At 34.1% G+C, this 20,360-nt stretch overlaps 1 protein-coding gene across 1 annotated transcript in view; it reads left to right on the top strand.

The window, feature by feature from the left end:
- FCHO2 (FCH and mu domain containing endocytic adaptor 2) overlaps window positions 1-20,360 on the top strand; it is a 104,144-nt gene that overhangs the window by 72,135 nt on the left and 11,649 nt on the right. Inside the window, exons 16-20 of the mRNA XM_081053137.1 lie at window positions 252-294; window positions 2,230-2,324; window positions 7,395-7,498; window positions 12,786-12,915; window positions 17,676-17,787. Coding sequence (XP_080909263.1) covers window positions 252-294; window positions 2,230-2,324; window positions 7,395-7,498; window positions 12,786-12,915; window positions 17,676-17,787 — 484 coding nt within the window. The remainder of the gene's footprint in view (window positions 1-251; window positions 295-2,229; window positions 2,325-7,394; window positions 7,499-12,785; window positions 12,916-17,675; window positions 17,788-20,360) is intronic.

The following is a 20,360-nucleotide window of genomic DNA, read 5'->3' as shown; positions in this document are numbered from 1 at the left end:
TGACTTAAGTCATATCTCACCAAAAATGTTAAAGATTTAGCAGACATTCAGCTATTAGTTTAAGATTCTTAAGCACAATAGAAAACTTCTTAAAGGCTTATTTTTCTTTTCATGATTGTTTATGTTATTAATTCCAGAATTTTTAAATTGTTTATAGTAATGAGATGTGTGTGTATTTCTCTATACATTCTTTAAAATATTTATTACTCTAATTATGATTTTTTCCCATAACATTTTAATTTTTTAATTAGGTGAAGAGTTAACAAAGTCGAAGCCATCTGCTACATCCACTGAGTAAGTTCCACATTTAAAATTTTTTAAAAATATTTAATTCTTTTAGAGCAATTTTAGGTTCACAGCAGAATTGAGTGGAGGATACAGGCTTTTTAGATACGCTGTCTGCCCCACGTAAGTACTCAGCCTCCCTTAGCAGGGGAGTGCTTTTGTTTCAGTTTGTGCACCTACATTGGCACGTTGTTATCACCCAAAGTCCGTGGTTTATGTGGTTTTAACAAATGGCTATAACGATGTGTCCACCTTTATAGTATCATACAGAGTAATTTCACTACCCTAAAAATCCTATGTCCTCCACCTTTTTATTCTTCCCTCCCTGCTGTGTTTAAATTTGAAGTATCATTTGTCCTGTTTTCTAGAGTTTGTCCTATTTGTTTTAGACTTTTTAAAAGAAAACATATTTTAAGCCAATGTTGCATGGGTCCTTTTTCACTTCAGCATCTATCAATATGAATACTTTCTTTTAATGTTTTTTTTTTGTATGAGTAAAAGTAGGCTTAATTAATGGATAATTAAATAATAAACGGATAGTTTAAAATTTGATACTTTTGAAACTAGATACTAATTGAGCAATAGGGTGGTATTCATTTGATTTATCATTTTTAAAGATAAGTTTTTTAGTGTTTTAAAACTTTGTTTTTAGGAATCAGTTATGCAATTGTGAATCTTGGCTTTATCATACAAAGTGTAGTGTTCATCCATGTAGATGAATGTTGAGGTACTAGATATGTGCTTATAGATAATTGTAACATTTTTATTATATAGTGGGCCTATTTGCTAAGATTTTGAAAACATTTTCAAAATAGTGGCAGTTTGATACATCAAAATATTCTTTTAATGGGGATTAATCAGGCTCTTACACCTTAAATGTATACAATTTTTATAAATCAGACCTCAGTAAAGCTGGGAAAAGTTAATTTAAAAAACAAAAGAAGGTGGTGGCAAAGGTCAGGTGCTTCAGGATCCTAGAAATTAGGTATCCTAAAGGGGTTGTGACTAATATGAAATTAATTCATATAAAAGTGTATTAAAGAACCAGGAGTTGAATCCAGAGAGTAACCAGTGCAGTGAGTTCCAAGAGGTCAGTGGAAGAAAACCTTTGGTGATGCAGCATGTTGAGTTTTTGAAAGTAGAATGTTGATGCTCTTGATGATTTTGTCCATAGTCTTGGGTATCTCTCATAAAAAGACATACGTGAATGACCCAAATAATTCGCCAGAGTACCTCAGTGGCTGAGGCACTGGATTGATTGCTCAGGGACATCTTCTTCCCATGCATAATCTACGGCGGTGATCTGATCAAGTTGGTGGGCTTACTTCTGCACTTGAGAAGTACTTTTCTAAAAAAAAAAATCCTTTACCCTTTTTCTTCATCTTAGAAAATAAGTATAACCTTATAAAATTTCTATCTGATTTCCTATCACTTAAGAAATTTCCTGGGGAGTATTCAAGATCTTGCTGCCCTGCATATGTCCTCAGTTTTGCTCAAATAAACTCATAAAAATTTTCTCAAAAACGTTTTCTGTCCAAGACTGGGTGCTATGTCTGAATGAGCAGCACTGATTGTGTTGTAGAATTAAGTAGCTGTGCGTCCTTAGGCAGCTCATTTAAAGACCCTGTGTTGCTTTCCTTCATTTGTAAAGCTGAAATCATTGTTTCCATTCTGACAGACCCTGCAATTGTTAGAGTATAGTAAGGTGCGCTCAGGGGGAATTAATCTTCTCTACTCTCCCCTGCCACAAGATTCTGCTTATAGCAGTTAACAAATACTGGTTTAATGAATTTGTTGTATCTTCACATATTCCACTGGTAGAATATCCAACTTTTGAATCATATATATTGAGCTATTACAATTCTCTGAAATAATAAGTGACTAGATTTTATACTAGTAAAATATTCCTTTGTTAAAATTTTTATTTTTTAAATATTATGATAGGAAAGGGACCAGTGATTTACTCGCTTGGGACCCCCTGTTTGGACCATCTCTTGATTCATCTTCAGCTTCACTAGCTTCATCATCATCATCATCAGGTAAATATATATACACATATATAATTTTTAAACTGAAGAATGCAGTGGTTACTTTTTTCTAATTGATTTATTCATCACTTGTGTGTTGTACTTGTGCTCAGTTCATATTTCCAGATAAAAGTGATTTTATAGTGGTTTTGTTAACTTAGCTTAAAGATCCTGTGGCTTAAACAATAAAAATTTATCAAACATCAACTTTTTTCATTCATGTATTTACTTCTTGGCATCATTCCCGTATTGGTAACCAAATAATTCTTATTGTTTATATATAAAATTCAACTGCATAGATGTGCATTAGTGTAACCAGTCCTTTCTTGAATATTTAAGTTGCGTCTAATTTTCTAGCATTATGAACATCCATGAATATAACAAGTTTTGTGCACATCTCATGATATTCTTATAATAATTTATCAATGTAAGATTTATGAGTCACAAGAGATGCTCATTGATACTTATTGTCAAACTGCTTTCCAAAAAGGTTTTAGCACTTCCCAAGCAATATCTGAAAGGACTTGAATGCTTTGCAGTTGTTTTGGCAAGAATATGTTAAGTTTCTCTTTTCTTCATAATATAAAATCCCATTTGCTAGCAACCAAAGCAGGGATCAAAAATGCATGTTTAATAAAACCATGCTTGTTTAAAGCAAGAAAATAAAATCACTTTAAGTTGGTCTTTAAGCTTCTTCCCTGGGATTTCTGAAATACTATATAGTATTTGGGGTTAAGGACGTGCTGGAATGATGGAGAAAGAACTTTAATTGATCAAGTTTCCTGCTATGCCATTCTGCTCTGAGTTCCGCACATGTTATTTAATTTCACCTCATTAACTGCCGTGAAGTTTTTATCGTCCCAATTTTATAGGTGAAAAAAGTAAAGCTCAGAGATGATCAGGAACTTTTCTAAGATCATATAACTAGGAAATGATTAAGAATAAATTCAAACCTGGATCTAACTAATTCTAAAATCTTTTCCACTCTAGCTGATTTACAAAAGAATAAGCCTTGTTGAAACATTTTACTATTAATAATAAAATAAACGCTGGTATTTAAAGTTACACTGTTTAGAAACTAATATTTTAAAAAGAAATTTTAATTGGATTTTAGGCAACCTTAACCTAAAACAATTTGGAATTTTGAAGGGAAGATGATCTGTACCTAATATTTGTAAAACAGAATAGTCAATAGGTAATTGAACATATTCTGAAGTTTCATTATAACCTTTCTCAATGGGCACTAGTGACTAGTTTTATCAAACTAACCTTACTAATAGATGGTATAAGGAAAGTAAGTAACCGTACAAGAAAAATTGAAGTTGTTGTTTTTCTTGTTTAGTAAGAATGTCAGGTGGTGTTTTGTATTTAGAATGAAGAGGATACTGAGCAGCGTTTTTCAGTTTTGTTAATATTCTTTTATGAATTATTTTTTCAAATTTTTAATAAAAAATTTCACTTTGGTATCACAGGCTTTAGTAGTATTTGTTAACTCTTTGTTTCTCATTTCCTTTAGCACAGTCTCTTCCTTTTCAAAAAAGTTCTCTCTTTTCCTCTTGCTACCTGTTTAAAGAATGTTTCACCCTTATCACTTACAATTTCAGGTAAAAAGTGATACATTTTTATTCAGTGGTCATTGGATGTTTAGTAGCTAGGATGTAATAAAACATTTATTAACCTTTTGCTAGTTTTTAAATTCACTTTGGTATGTATTTTTAACCTTCCTATATAGTCTGAAAAATAATGTCATAAATTATTTTGCCCTTCAAAGAATATTAGTGATGTTGAAGATAATTATTGTTACACAGTAATTATTATTAAGTCTTCGCTTAAACAGAATATAACTATTGATCAAACTGATGAATATGTTATTGTGATTCTTCTGTTTTGTTAGACTGGTCCTAAGTGAAATTGTGAAATAAGTATTTTGTCTTAAGTTTTCTTCCACCTCTTACTGTAATGCATTTCTTTCCCATCCTAACATCTCCTCCTCACATACCAATTTTCATATTTTAGCAAGGTCCATGTTGTCAGATTAGTCCCTACTCTTTTATTCTTTCAAAATCTTAATTCATTGGTGACCTCATTTTAGCTAAAAAAATAAATAAATAAGAAAATAATTCCAACCAATCGGTTAATAACTGGTATGTTAAGCCTTTGGTATATGTTTAAAAAAGATGCTTAGAGCTTGGCACAGAAGCAGTTTCAGTTGCTTCTTCTACCACGTAGACTATAAATAAACATTTATATATATTTAAATTTAATCAGGCTGGTTTTCTTATATTAACTCCAACAGTGATTTAGTGCACCTTACTTCCTATGACAGTTTTATCACCAGTCAGGCACTTTGTTGCATAACACATATATATACACAGCACCATCACTTGAACACCTTACAGACTGTTAGACCCTTACAGACTGTGAGAGTTACCTTTTGCTCTCAGAAAACAGGAATAAGTCTGGCTTTATGTGTTTTTGGAATTTTAATTTTACTCATATGTGTTTAAAGTTTGTCATGCTCATACTTATTTTCCTCAGTTAATATAAAGTTTGAGTTCATGCTCTTGTTCCACGTATTATTAAATTTTTCTAGTTTTGCGTAATTAAAATAATATTAACCTGAAACAAGATAACTGTTTGGCTATAGAGATTTATATTTTAGTTCTAGAAGTTTCCTGTTGCTTTTAAGTTTTCAGTTTTTCTTTCCTTCAGCTGACCTTAAAGAGCAGATTAGGAACTCTGCTTTCTCTCCACTGATTTGTCTGGGTGTATGATAATTGAATCTTTACTTGAAACCAGGTCAGATTTTAGGTCAAAAAGCCCATCACTAGACTTTTCCATTAACCCTCTATGCTGTCCTGCTGTAACAGTGAACACAAATAAGTTTTGTTTTGCTTCATGGTTGCGAAGCCAGTGCATTTCCTTTATTGATGAACTTGTTACAAGTTCATCTCTTCAGTGGAGCTCAGACAGCATTCCAGAGATTGTATTGGAAAGCTGAAAACACCTTCAGGTTTCCTGATGCTTTGGAAGAGAGATCTTCCACCAGCGGAATCTCTGAGGATCAAAGTCACCTTTGCGGTAATATCATGGCCTGAGAATTACTGACAGAATTACTGACAATGCTGCCGATCCGTGTTCTGCATCGTCATCATTGCTTCTGGATTTTATATTAGTATCTGTCGTTGTTCAGATAAAGAATGGTGTGGGAAATGTGCATTGTCTGTCTATTCCTCTTAGGTAATGTCACAGGCGAGATCTAGGTTAGGTCTTATCTCCTATATTTTTATACTTTACAGGTCACTTTCTATTTCTTGGAATACTGCGTCTAATATATATTTCTTGGAAATGAGCTCTGTCATCCACACCATTACCACCACTACCAAAAAAACACACAACTAAGACACTTAAGTTTGTAAACAGTTGTGATAATGCCCTTCAGAGGCTTCTAGAAGCAGCACCTAATTGACATATTCAGATGGATTCATTTATAATATATAAATTTATTTTTAATTTATAATTATTAGATTCATTTGTAAACAGTGGTGTTACTGTTGTGTTATTGCCTTTCCTCAAAAGGCAATTTCTGATTGTTTGAAGGAGCTGAACTTAATACTTACAGGTTTTGTTTTGAGTCAATCTAAACGCCATTTGAACAGGCCACTTGATCAGTAATGAGGTTTCAGGTATAAATGTCTCTATTATATTAAGCTCTCTCACACATTTGAAATAACTTGAGTATTGGTCAGTGCTGGTTTTATTGATAATGAACATATCTTTAAATATGTCATGCATAGCACAGGGAAGTGTTATGGTCCTCAGGTTGGTGCCCATTTCTTCCAATGTACAGCTCCAGGTAGGAGTGCAGCATGAAAGAATGCATGCTGACCAGACAAAGGCAGCAGCCTGAGAAACTAGATTTATTGCCAGCTTTCTACTGTTTTCTGCAAGCAACCTAAACTCTGCTTTCATCTTTGATCCCTTCATATAATATGATTTTTAAATGGTTTCATAAACCCCATGTCATTTACTTTCACTCCTATGTGACTATTTTCCTACACCTTCATGGTCCTCTATTCCTCCATCGCTGGCCAAGGTTCCTCAGCTTTGCTGTTGGTTTCCTCATGTATATACTTAGGCCCATTCGTGTATTTTTATCTTTGTACATCTGTAAACTTACAAAACTTACTGAAATATATTTCTCCCCATCCATATTATATTCCTCAGTCTCTATGAATTACAGGTCCATCTTTCAAAATGTACCAAAGGGATTTAAAAGTTATTTAAGGATGATTTAAACATGTGCTTCCATTCTTCACTCTTGCTTTGATTATGCTAATACCTTTGTAACTTCTGATGATGTACACTTGCATTCCATTCATTAATTTCTACCACAATGAGATTTATTTTTAGTTAGGAATACCGAGGTTAGTATTTCTGATTTATAAAATTTCAAAATTTGTAAATGGTGTTGAAAAACAGTGAATACTAAATTTACATAGGATTTAGGGAAAGTTAAAGATATTATTTTCACACTTAATAAAAAATAAGAGTGATTTAGGGAAATGTTTTTAGTAAAGATATTTGTAATACTTTTAATTACCACAAATGTTACAGTGTGATTTAACTTAGAAGTCAAATTACAGTAAAGGTAAGTGTTTTATTTAGAGTTTATGTTATTCTGACGGTGTTTCAAAGTCTCACTCTTGCTTTACTGTCTGTAAAGTAGATGTATGGGCAATAAACTAGACCTTAGGCATTAAATTGTACATTTATATTACCTAATTTATCAGATTTAATTTTTATATGTATAAATAATTGAAACAGCAATACAATTTATGTGTGTCAGTTTTATTGAAAATTTAATGATTTTTCTTTCCAGGAATAATATTGGTAGCTTCAAAAAAAACCCTATCTGATTGATAGGTTCCCACTATTTCACCAAACACCTATACTTATATTTTTTTAAAAACTGCTGAAAAATGAGCGTTGAATCCTAACAGTTCCTCTATAATAGAATGTCTTTATGTAAGGATTGCTGCATACTAATGATTTTCTTCACATTTTCTTTTCCCCCACCAGCCAGGCCCACAACTCCTCTCTCTATAGGCACCATTGTCCCACCTCCAAGGCCTGCTTCCAGACCAAAGCTTACTTCAGGCAAACTCAGTGGGATAAATGAAATAGTATGTACTCAGGTGTTTCTTTTTTTAAAATTGTAATTGTTTTAAGATGCAAATGATATCTCTGTATATGCCCCTTTAGAGATAAATGTTTGGAATTTTCTGCTCGACTCCTCAAAGTATAGAAAAATTATCCCAAACACTTCCTTCACTCCCCCATATTACCTCAGTGATTATACCTGTGGACATTTTTCAGTAGGAAAGAGATTTTCTGAGAAAGTTAGCACTTTATATAGTTATAAAGTTTGCACATTATAAAAATACTGTTCAGTACCCATTGTTTCACAATTGAGAAGAACTTTTTCTATAGTTCTGCTTAAAATCAAATATTAACCTTTTCACTGCAACATTCATCTAGTCAAATGATATTTCCATGCCACTGACTGTGGTGTTTGACTTTACCCCACCAGCTCAGTATTCTAGAAAGGAAGTTTAGGAAAGCAGATGTACGTTTTTCTATATTTTTGTGTTTTTCAAGATGAATAACAATAGGAAGTGTTTACTTTAAAGTAATCATTTACTTTAATAAAATGTAGCACCTTAACTGTATGTGCTTAAAAATATACATACTGTACTTATTTTTGACACATTTTAGAGAACAAACTTGAAACCAATTAACACAGTGAAGAGGTTAAGGAAGAAATGGTGGCCTGTCCTTAGGCGTTGGAGATATATGCTGCCAGGAGAGTCATGGGGGGCATCTAGTCCAGCGTTCTTTGTTTTATACATAAGGAAACTGGAATTCACTTCATTGACTTGTATATATTTAGTACAGATTTCTATATAAAAAAAAGTGTTGGTCTTCAAAAGTTGTCAGATAAGAAAAGAAACTATTTTACTATTCAGAGTGAGGCTGTCTCAAACGAATCTTTGCCTCTGATCTATTCTGCTTTGCTTTATCTTTCACACTAATTGTCAGTTTAATTGCCAGAATTAAATTTCTGAAAGTTGAGCTTAATCTTTTCCCCTGGATATCCATCTCCAGTGGTTCCCCATAATTCATGTGGTTGAATGTTTTAGCTGAATATACAAGGCTCTTGATAAAGTTGCCTCAACCACCTGCATTACCAGACTAACTGTACAACTTTCTCCTCTTTATAATCTAGCTTCCAGACAAAACCTTTCTACTGTTCCCCAAACCCACCACGCTCTTTTATACATCCATGTCTTCTTACGATGCTCCCTCTATTTGAAATGCCCTTCAGTTCTCTTTAAGACCTGGCTAAATATCACCAAAGCCCTCTTTGATCATTACTTTTCCCCCAGGGGATTTAATCATTTTCTTCCTTATACTCATATACTTTGCTTCTATTCTCTTAGTGCACAAATCACGCTGTATGTCTCTTCTCCTCCCCCTCCCCTCACCAGCCATACTTTCTCTGTATGTGTTCATCTCACTGCACTATGCCTTCGCCAATTTCATATCCTTAATACTTTGCATAATGCCTCTCACTTGGTACATGAATAAAAAGACTTGAGCACCAAGTGTTGGAATGGTGACATCTTTCTTTTAACCCCCATCCCAGTGAACAGACTTTGTGGAAGTGAGATGAAAGACTAATACAAGCTGCCACGGAGATGGTTATTATTTCAGTAATATAAAAATTACTACATCTTACTAACATGGGTGTTTTCCTGATTACAAAAGTAGTGCATAATCATGTTGTAAAATTTGGAAAATAGAGAAAACACAGAAAGCACATACAAATTCCTCCTATATTTTACCACCTAACATTTTTATATATCTCCTTTCATTATTTTTTGAATGCGTAAGTGTTTATTTACCCAGAGTCAGTAAAATATAGATGTTAAAAGCACAAGTTTATTCGCCCCTAATTACCTAAGCAGCATTAGGCAAGTTTTGGAGTCTGTTTCCTTATAGGTAAAATGACTGTGATACTTAAATAAGTTAATATATGTAAACACTTAGAACATTGTCAAATGCAAGTAATTATTCAAAAGTTAGTTACTATGAATGGTATATGTATATTTTTAAAAGGTCATATCTTACATATTTATTTTTTGTTCACTTGAAAATATTTTGGGCATGTCTTTCTATATATCATGAATTATTCCTTAGTTTTCAAACTTCTTTATAGTGGTAGAATCCTTTGTCAAATAATCTTGTAAGTCTATTAATTAAGTAAAAGTGGGACTTTTGTAGTTGAATCCTTCACATCACCTTTCACTCCCTGCCCAGCTTTGAGAGCTTTGTGGAAACCACTGTCTGAGGGCTTCAGGTAAACTATTTGAAGTGCTGCAGAGCATAAATGCTGTATTTTTTATACCACTATCAACATTAAAATTTCAAAAGTTTTTAGAAATTTATTTGACATTTAGTTTATTTCCAAGGTTTCATTATAAACAGTTTCTTAATGAATATTCTTATGTTTACTTCTTTGCAGAAATGATTTCCTTAGTAAAACTTTAAAAGTGAAATCCATGAGCTAAAAAATGGTATGCACTTTTCTAAGACCCCTGGTGACAATTGCTGTATTGCCCACAGAAAGGCTGTGCTGATTTGAATTCTCTGTACACTGAAGTGCCCTTTTCCTTGCATGCTTGTGTGTGCATTTTTCTGAAAGGGTCTATAACCACACCCCTACTGAGACCCTCTCATTGTTCTAGAACAGTGGTTCTTAAAGTGTGGTCCCAAGACCAGCATCATTAGCATCACTTGGGAACTTGGTAGAAATTCAGTTTCTCTGGCTCCACCCCATACAATCAAATTCTGGGGAGTGGCTCAGCAACTGTGTTTTAACAAGCCCTCCAAGTGATTCTGATGTGTGCTAATGTTTGAGAACCACTGTTTTTAAGCAGTGCTGTCCGTTAGAAATATAATGCAAGCAACACCTATAATTTTAAAGCTTCTAGTAGCCACATTGAAAAACTAAAAACAGTGAGATTCATATATTTTCTTTTACTCTCTATATAAAAAATGTCAATTTAACATGTAATCATCTCAATATAAAAATTATTGAGATTTTACATTCTTTTTGTGTATGCTAAGTCTTCAAAATCCACTGTGTATTCTACAGTTCATCTCAAATTTGGACTAGCCACATTGCAGGTGTTAGTGGCTACATTACTAGACAGTGCCATTCTAAAACAAGAGAAAACTGCTTGAGAAAAGAGCTGTATTTGCCTTTTCCTAAAAAATTACAAAATGCACATTCGAAGTTGTAAAAATGCAGACCCATTATGTTGGTCATGAGGCCGTGTTGCCACAGGCGACATATCCCCCACAGTAATTGATTTCAAGACTTTTCCAAGCTTGTAGGTTTCACATTAGCTGTTGAATTGAATATTTGTTTGGCCTCATGTCCTGTACTGCCCCCATCTGTATACACACACAACTGTATTTTCCATAATAATGAGTCATCAAAAAACCATTCTCTGGAACTAATAGTTTTAAAATAGTTAACGGAGGATGGGGGGGGGGTTACTAATTGTAAAACACTTTTGGGCAGTACTTTCTAATTTTTGTAAAAGTGTGTACCTATAAATTTATGTTCATGCAAAGAAGAGTTGACTAATTTTAGTGTATGAATGCTTAACAAGGTTTTTGTTTTTAGCTTTTGTTTTTCAAGTCCCTCAAATAACTGAGGACAGGAACAGTGTCTTTTTTGTTCTCTGCTTTGTATCTACTACGTAACCCATGGCCTGACACATAGTAGGCACGAAATACTGTATTTGCTTAATACTTCTATTAGCAGAAAAAGGTTATTTTTAATCAAGCTAAATATGCCTTATTTTAAAAGTGAGTGTTCACCTCAGGAAGTATTGCTACTGTATTACTGGAACAATTAGGAATTTGGAAGGAAAAAAATTCATTCACCAAGGTAAAAGATAAATGAATTGGTGTTATTTTTCATATTTGTTTTTATGTTTAAGTAGAAAAGTGGGAAGACAGTAGGGTTAACATTTTCTCAAACTTCTGTATGGTGTTAACTTTCTCAGTAAGGAAGCATTAAAACAAATTACAAAGGAAAATGTGGACAGATCTGTAAACACCAAAAGTAAAGGGTAGGCATTTTTTTTTTGACCTCAGAGCACCTTTTGGATGCAGTTAAAAAAAAAACAAAACAAAAAAAACAGGATGGGAACCAGAACTGGATCCAGGATAGATCCCCAGAAGAATTTACCCAAACAAGGTGGATTTAGTATACAGAATACCATAGCAAAAAATGAGGCAATCTAGTGCTGAGTCCAGTCCATAACCAGTTGGCAGAGGAGCAGTCAGTGAAAGCATGGGCAGGTCATGCCTCTTTTTCCTAAGTGCAAATACAAACTGCACTGCCATGGGTGAATGTCAGGATGAGTTTTCCATCAGTGAGCTCCTGCACAAGTGCTAACTCTAATGGCAGGCAATATTTAAGGAGAAAATATTGGTAGCAAATAAAGCAAAGGGTTAGTGAAAGCTCATACTAAGACTTCTAAAAACTAAATCAGACAAAGATAATACAGAGGGTGCCAAAAAAATGTGTATACATTTTAAGAAAGGAAAAAAACTGTATTAAAACTGTAATACAATGACTAATGCTAGCATTCATTTGATTAACGCCATCTTTTGAGCGAACCTCATACTGCACCTTGCTTCTGTAATTCAATTGAACTTCGAAAGTAATACATAGATAACATCATCTTAAAATGTGTACATTTTTTGGCACCCCCAGTACATACAGCTCATAAAATGGAAAATGCAAATTTTATTTTTATCAAATTAGCTAAAAGTTTAAAAAATTGTTTTCTTTCCCTCTTCTGAAGTTCATCCATTCATTGCTAGCAAGGATGCAGAGAAATGTTTTCTTGTATTCATAGGCAGTAGGGTGGTAAGGTCAGTAACCCTTTTGGGAAGCAGTTTGGCAATATGTATGAAAAGCTTTCATACTGTTTAATCATTAACTTCTTAGAATCCATCTTAAGCACACCTTTTGAAATACAGAAAATGTTTTATGTACAAAGATTCTCTTGACAGCATTATTTTATTTTTTTCTGGATGAACTTTTTTAAATTAATTTTTATTAGTTTCAGGTGCACAAAACAAAGTAATACTTAGACTTTTATCATTTATATCCCTCACACTGTGACAGCTTATTTTAGAATAGCCTTTTCAGCTTTTAATACATTCCCCAAAATTATTTGACCTATGGCATCTCTAATTTTGAATTATAACTTACACAGTCAATTTGGTTTAGTATATTAAAGTGAAACTTACCTGATACCTAAAAATCTTTTCTGGTAACAGGAATTGTTTTACCATTTTGATAAATAACTTTTTGTTTTTAAGCCCAGGCCATTCAGCCCACCTGTAACTGCCAATACCAGCCCACCTCCCGCCGCTCCTTTAGCTCGGGCAGAAAGTTCTTCCTCTATCTCATCTTCTGCTTCATTAAGTGCTGCCAATACTCCAACAGTAGGTAAGTGATTATCATCGGTTACATGTGAAAGTTAAAATCCAAAATATGATCAGGCCTAGTTTGTTGTTGTTTTTTTGTTTGTTTTTTTGTTGTTTGTTTCTTAATGGGATGGTGATGAAATTTTTGGTTTTCTAGAAACACACCTGGCATGATGAAACAAGCCACATTTTTCTTCTCTTCTTTTACAGTTTATATTATCTGAACAGGAGAATTTTACCCATGGTTAGCACTGTTAAGAATGCATCAAATGTATAAACTATTTACCAATATAAATACTGTAGTTTAAGGCAAAATATTATGTACGCCTTTTTACTGTGGCCTGATACTTGCATTCCTAAGAAAGTTTGTGTTTTAAAAACAATTGATTGAATGAAAGAAAAGGGTTTTATGCTTGCAATGAATTATGTTTTGCTACAAGAACTCAAATCATAGATTTAAAAGTAGATATTAGGGTATAGTTATACAAACCTAAACTTCACCGAAAAAAATTCAGTATTACATCTAGATTTTGCGCAGTTTTTTCTGTCATCATCTTTATTCAATTCTTCCTACAAATTCTTACTACCTTTCTCACCCACTGTTAGTACGGTAAACAAAGCACAAAGCCACTCCAAGCAGCTGTGCTTCAGGAGCGACAACTTCCTATCAGAATTATAACAGTTCCCATCGCTGTGCTTCTAAGTAATAATAGGTTTATCCTTGATAATGTAAATCACTGATTTGTATTAACTAAGCATAATTCATTAGTGCTCAAGGTGTGGTCCTCTGACCTGCAGCATCTGTCTGCGTCACCTGGAAACTTATTAGAAGTACAGACCTTTTAAATCAGAAACTCTGGGAGTGGGGCTCGCAATCCTTGAACAGACCTTCCAGGTAATTGTGATGCATGCTAAGTTTGAGAATCGCAGCCCTAATTCAGCTGATTTAATGATATATAATTTTATGTGTCAAAACTCACAGGATAAATGCATCTTGTGTGTATGACCATTGTAAAAATGGCATAAGTAATATAGGTTCAATGAGAAAAAATGATTTCTAAATTTCTAAACATAATGTTACCAATCTTATTTTATATACCTTCATGAACACAGTATTTTTCCCATCTTTTAACTTCATGTAAACACAGTGTGTCTAATAAGTTTGTCTTTTTGTTTGCTGTAAGAGCACTTTATTAGTTTTTGTTTGTGTATGTGGTTTTTTAAATTTTTGTTTCTGCAGAATCTACATTTTAGTCATAAAAAACAGATGGGTCCTATTAGAAATAAGGCAGGTGGTCTAAACCAAAATTAGCTTTGTACATATATGTTTTGAGTTTGAGCCAATGTGGGCAATACGAGAACCACAAGTAGGTGACAGTGATGACACAATCAGGCAGACATATATGGATTTGTACAACAAAGGTTCTTTAAATCTACCTAAAAAATTCTTTATTATGCATATTTAGCTCTTTATTTAGATATAAATTTTTGATTCCTCTTGTTTCTTGAAACAATTTTCTTTTCCTGCAATATTTTGTTTTATTTAAATATGATAGAAGATGATAATTTGATTGGGACACTCTCTGAAATTGAAAAGCACTGTGAGACTTCACAAGGTATTGTATTGAAAGCAAATGTATGTGTTAACTAATGATCCTAAAGTGTATCTAAGATACTTTAATTTTTCGTTTTCCAGCAATGTATTGTGTCTCAGAAATCAAGAGTAACTCTAAGGTTTAACTATCTCAATTTTGTACTAATTATGTCCCGTTGCTATAGAGACTCCATTGATATCAAATCCCCAGTCATAAAAGGTGTTTTTTCATTACCTTTCGTCTCCCTGCTTTTCTCTCAACATTGAGAAATATCAGTAAATCTTAACTCTAAATCTATCAGAACCAGAGATAAAGTGATTATAAAAGAAGCAGAAAGACTGTGTCAGTTAAAAAAATGACAATACCTAAACTACCAGAGCAACGAAAACCATTCATATAGTGAGCTGAAGTTAGAGGCACAGAGGTAGGAAATAGTTGGGAGTGAACCTTTGTTTTTCACTCCTGAGCCAAAAGGAATTTCACAAAAATGTCCATTGACTGTAATGGGAAGGTACCCTTTATTTACCCTCAACGCTATATACTCTGCATTTTCAAAACACAATTGTTTAAATATGGAGCAATTAAACCCAAATTGGAATGTATACTATCCATATAACGAATACAAAGAATTTTTTATTTCTAGAAAATGATTCATTAGTAATATAAATTTGGACTTTTTTAAGGACTTAAGTACATATTTCTTGTGTCAAACATTTTTTTGAAGTATGCATATGCAATATAATCTTGAAAGGAATAGAAAATACAAAAGGGGATATGCCAAAATGTTCAGTGGATTTTGAGTTTTTTGCCTAATTTTCAGTACTTTCCTCTACTTGCCAATATTTGAATAGTGGGCTTAACAGTTTATGAGGAAGTATTTCAAGAACTCTCATTTTATATGCCCAAATTGGATAATTGAAGAGAATAACTTTGTAGGTTTATTTTGATTTTCTATGTCAAAGCAGTAGCAGACATTAATGTTACCCATGACTGTGTGTACACACCCACATGTGTAGGTTATTTAATGGAAAAAAACTAATTTCGTATTTAAGAAAATACGATTTTCTTTAGTAAAAGATTATGGCCCTCATCTTTCTCTGAAAATATGCTTTCCTGAATTTCTAATGACCCTTTAGTTTAGAACAATAACATTTTTTAAAGCTGATTGAATTTAGATTTACAGTGAAATTTCCCTAGTACACAAACAGGTATTTGCAAGGTTGTAATTAGTGAATTTATACTTAGTCTGCCTTTCTCACATAATGTTTTCTTACACTCGTCCCCTAAGCTCCCGACACGTGGTCAGGCCTTCGTCTTCCACATGCATCATCTCTCACCTGATCTAAACCGGAGTCCCTGCCAACGGCTAATTTTCTCTCTGGCCCAGGGTCTGCCCTGTGTGCAGTGTGATCTTACTACTGAAAGAAAAACCTAATCGTGTTCCTCTTAAACATTTTCAGTAGTTTTTAGTGCCAAAAGGATGAAGTTAAAGGCTCTCCATGCCCTGTTTTGGGTCATAAACACTTCTTCAGGCTCATTTTCATGTTCTTGCATCAGTCCATCCCATCCCTCACCAACAAACTGTGCTCCTGCTTTGCAAAACCACTTATTCAAAAAGGCAACATTGTTTTCATGCCTCCTCAGCAAAGTATCTGGCACATATTAGTGGCTAGTAAAGTAGCTGTGGTGATTTTTGTGAATAAATGTTTATATTGAGTTGTTAGTTTTCATATGAAATTTTAAGTTGTCTTGTTTGGGGTGGGGGTTACTTTTCCCAGTAGCCTAGAAGCAGCAGTTCTTGTTCCCATGTATTTTTAGTCACTGAGCTATTTTTATAACTCTACAGAACCTTCTAAATCAAAATTCCTTCAAAAATTTCAAATACCACAAACTCTTCCTGGCCTCTAAACCTAACAAAAACATGTTTTTCACTATTTGTAGGATGTCAGGTTTAGTTGAAAGGCCGAGAAAGCCAGTACTGATTTTTGTCAGAATTAATCCTCCAGGTATCTCAAAAGTAACTCAGTCCTTCACTATAGGTAATCTGCAATAAAAATATCCAATGACTATGAACATTGTGCAACATTTATATATCAAAAGCGTACATTCAAATTTCAATGATGTATGCTGCTCTAGGTTATTCATTTTAAATAAAATGAATTATAATTAACTATTCTGTTGACTTATTTTTACAAATTGCATCACCTACCGTGTTTCCCCGAAAATAAGACCGGATTTTATGTTAAGGTTTGCTCTAAAAGATGCATTAGGGCTTATAGTCAAGGGGATGTCATCCTGAAAAACTTGCTAGGGCTTATTTTCTAGTTAGGTCTTATTTTCGGGGAAATATGGTATTATATATTAAACGAGACACGCCACTCTCCAGTAGCAATAGTGGTGAGGCATAAATTGGAAGAGTATATTTGGGAAAAGGGGGGGGAAAAAGAAGGGGGAACATTGCACTATTTTGAGGGGTTTTTCTATTATGAAGTAAACCAGATTATGTGAAAAAAAGAAAAAACCCAAAACCTGAACACATGCATGGATTTAAATTTGTTTACATTATATTCTTTTAAAACAGTATGCTTTATTATGATTTGACTTAAAGGTGTCTTATCTGAATGAACTTTATGTCAGGAATGTTATAAAAAATGTTCCATTAATTGAGGCAAGATAATGTGGGAATGTAATAAATACAAGCATTAGACAAATAAGAGGTAAAAGAGAAATATAAGGATGAGTAGTATATGAAACATTACACTGCTCAGTTAGAAATAGCAAATGGATAGAAGTAGTTTAAATACAAAATCCATTTTAATGCACTGACCTATATGATTGGTAGAACCTGAAAGAATTTAGTATTTGAATGATTTTTGAAGCCATATTTTTAGTAATTTTGGCTCTTCAGGTGAAGGGCTTTTTCCTTTTGACATTCCTTAACCCAACCCTTCTGTGTTATTACATTTAAAAGAAGAGTCACTGTGATATGTTTTCCTAATTTTTTTGTCTTGTATTATGTTCCAATTTGTTTTATGCTATATTTTTTAACCTCCAAATTTATACTTGGGGCATCATTGAGACCAGTAATAGAGTCATTTGTGAAAAGCTAATATTGTGAAACTACCTGTCTTGGTATTTAATAAATGTTGTTCTGTAGGATTTAACAAATGAAATGTATGTGTTCTAGGTGTGTCACGAGGTCCCAGCCCTGTCAGCCTTGGAAATCAGGACACTTTACCTGTGGCAATTGCCCTTACAGAATCTGTCAATGCATACTTTAAAGGAGCAGATCCCACCAAGTTAGTTTTAAAAAGACTGTGTGTGTGTGTGTTGGGGGGTGGGGTGGAGGGGGCTTGGTGGTAAATTTTTAAGAGTTATATTTTATTCTGTAGATTAGGATTTTCTGTTATTTCTTTACCTGTTTTTTGCAGTCAGATACAGTCATATAGTAATTGTCTTTCAAATTTAAAAGTCACTATAATCAGCAGTAGTGATGGCTTTTCCCCCAGTTTATTTACATTCTTGTTCAGGCTTTTTGACCACTATGACATCAGTTGCCTTATGTATCTACTGAGCAGGATGATTTAGATGGGGCTAGAACTCTGAATCTTGGACCAATATATGTCTTTGGCAAAAGTGATATTTGCAAGAGAGACCTAGAATGCATGTTGAATATCCGAGAAAAAAGATTGGTTTAACCTCATTTTAAGAAAATATTTGAATGACCACCACTACTTTTCATGCAACATTATTCATTCAACATACGTCCATTCATGCATCAAATATTTGAGTGCTTCCTATGTATAAGACTCTGTTATGAATTTGCATTTTTGGGAAAGAAATAGTTTCTTTGATTAGTTTTCTCTCATAATAATGCAAGCTCAGGAGAAAACTTGGGTTTGTTTACTAAAGTATCCTCAGCACTTAAAGTCTGGCACATAGTAAATACTCAAATACTAGATGACTGAATGTATACTGAATGAATAATGTTATGCAAAGTAGGGGTATTGGTATATGCTATGAAGAAAAATAAACCACGGTGAGGAGATGGAGAATTACAATAGACAGCTACTATTTTAGATAGAATGATCAGAGAAAATCTTTTGGAGGTTAATGTAAACAGATGTTTGAAGGACATCGCGGAGTAAGTCACGCAAGTACCTGAGAGAAGAGCATTCCAGTGAGTGTAAGGGACTGAGGTAGAAGTGTGCTTGGCATAGTCAGGAAACAGCAAGAACCATGTGATGTCACTGAGTAAAAGTAAGCAAGGAGGAGCGTAGTCAAAGAGAAACCCGTAGAGGGACCAGATCACGTTGGGCTTTGTAGACAATAAGAAGTTTGGAATTAATTTTAGTGAGGTGCAAAGCTAGTGGAGGCTTTTAAGCAGAGGAGTGATGAGGTTACTCATGTTTTTGAAAGAGCACTGTGGCTACTACATAAGAGAATAAACTGGAAGGCGCCAGAGTAGATGCAGAGAGAGTTAACCACAGAAGTCCAGGGGAGAGATGATGGTGACTTCTGTATTGGTATTAGCAGATGAGATGGTGAGTAGTAATGCGATTCTCAATACGTTTTGAAAACAGTTGTCAAGATTTGCTGAGAGAGTAGATTGCTAAGTGTGAAATATTTATTAAGACAACTTAGTGAGACTGTAGATTGATAGTTGAATTTCATGATTCTGAAGTTCAAGACATTGGTTCAGGCTACAGATAAAATACTTGGTAGTCATTAATTTGTATATAATAACTTAAAGCCAGGGGCCTTAGAGAGTAGAGAAGAGATCTGACGAGAACTAAGTCCTGGTCTCCTCCACAATTTAGAAAACAGGAAGACAAGAATGATCCAGCAAAAGAGTTTGAGACAGCAAGCAGCAAGAGAAGTGAGGAGAGAACCAGCAGAGCAGTGTCTTAGACACTAATTGAATAAATCCTTTCATGAAGGAAGGCATGCAGCTGTACCTGATGCTGCTTGACAGGTCAAGAAAAATTGACCATTGGCAATTTGGAAGTCATTGGTGGCCTTCACAAGAACAATTTTAGTAGAGTAGCCTGCGAGGAGGGAGTGGAGGAGCAGGAGATGATGCAAGTAATAGTCTACATTTGCTCTCTCCAAATATGGTTAACTCTTTCAGGATGTTTTGCTCTAAGTGGAAGCAGAGAAATAGGGTAACTGAGAGATGATAGAATCAAAGGAGACTTTTATTAATTTCAGTGTTTAAGATTAGATTCATTTTAGCATGTCTGTGTTGGGAAAAATCCAGTATTTATGGGAAAAAATTGAACCTGCAGGAAAGAGAGGGGACAGTTGCATGAGTGAAGTCCTTTGTTACAGGAGCTTCAGTGCAGAAGTGATGGGATTGGCCTTATGTGCATAGACTGATTGAGCATCAGAGTCAAGTAGGTTAGGAGTTTTGTAGTGAGAGTTACGAGAAGGTTCTTATTTTATTTTCTCAGTCAAATTTAAACTCATTGGTTGTGAATATGGGGAGGGAATATTGCAGGTTAGAGGGAATAAGGTTGAAGTTATGAAAAGAACTAGGGAATGTAGTAGAATTGTCAGGTAAGGTGACCAAAGTATTGAAGGGGTTATCTGTGTGGATATTGAAATCACTGAAAATATAATGGTCTATCACTCTACTACTACTCCACACACTGGGTCAGAAGCTAAAATTTTCAGAAAATGAAAAGGGAATGTTAAAGTTGACTTGGAAGGGATGAGCTAGCGAGTAGTATAAATCAGTGGTATGAGTTTCAAAAGAAGTTGGAGGTTTTTTGGAATGAAGAAGGGATCTAGAGTTGGAGGAGTCAGTGAGGAAAAGGAGGAATCTGCCCTGCCAGCATCAGGCCCAGTATTTTGTAGAGTCTGGAGGGGA

The sequence above is a fragment of the Rhinolophus hipposideros genome, assembly GCF_964194185.1.
Source record: "Rhinolophus hipposideros genome assembly, chromosome: 7".
NCBI lineage: Eukaryota > Metazoa > Chordata > Mammalia > Chiroptera > Rhinolophidae > Rhinolophus > Rhinolophus hipposideros.
This window is presented reverse-complemented; position numbering and strand designations above follow the sequence as displayed.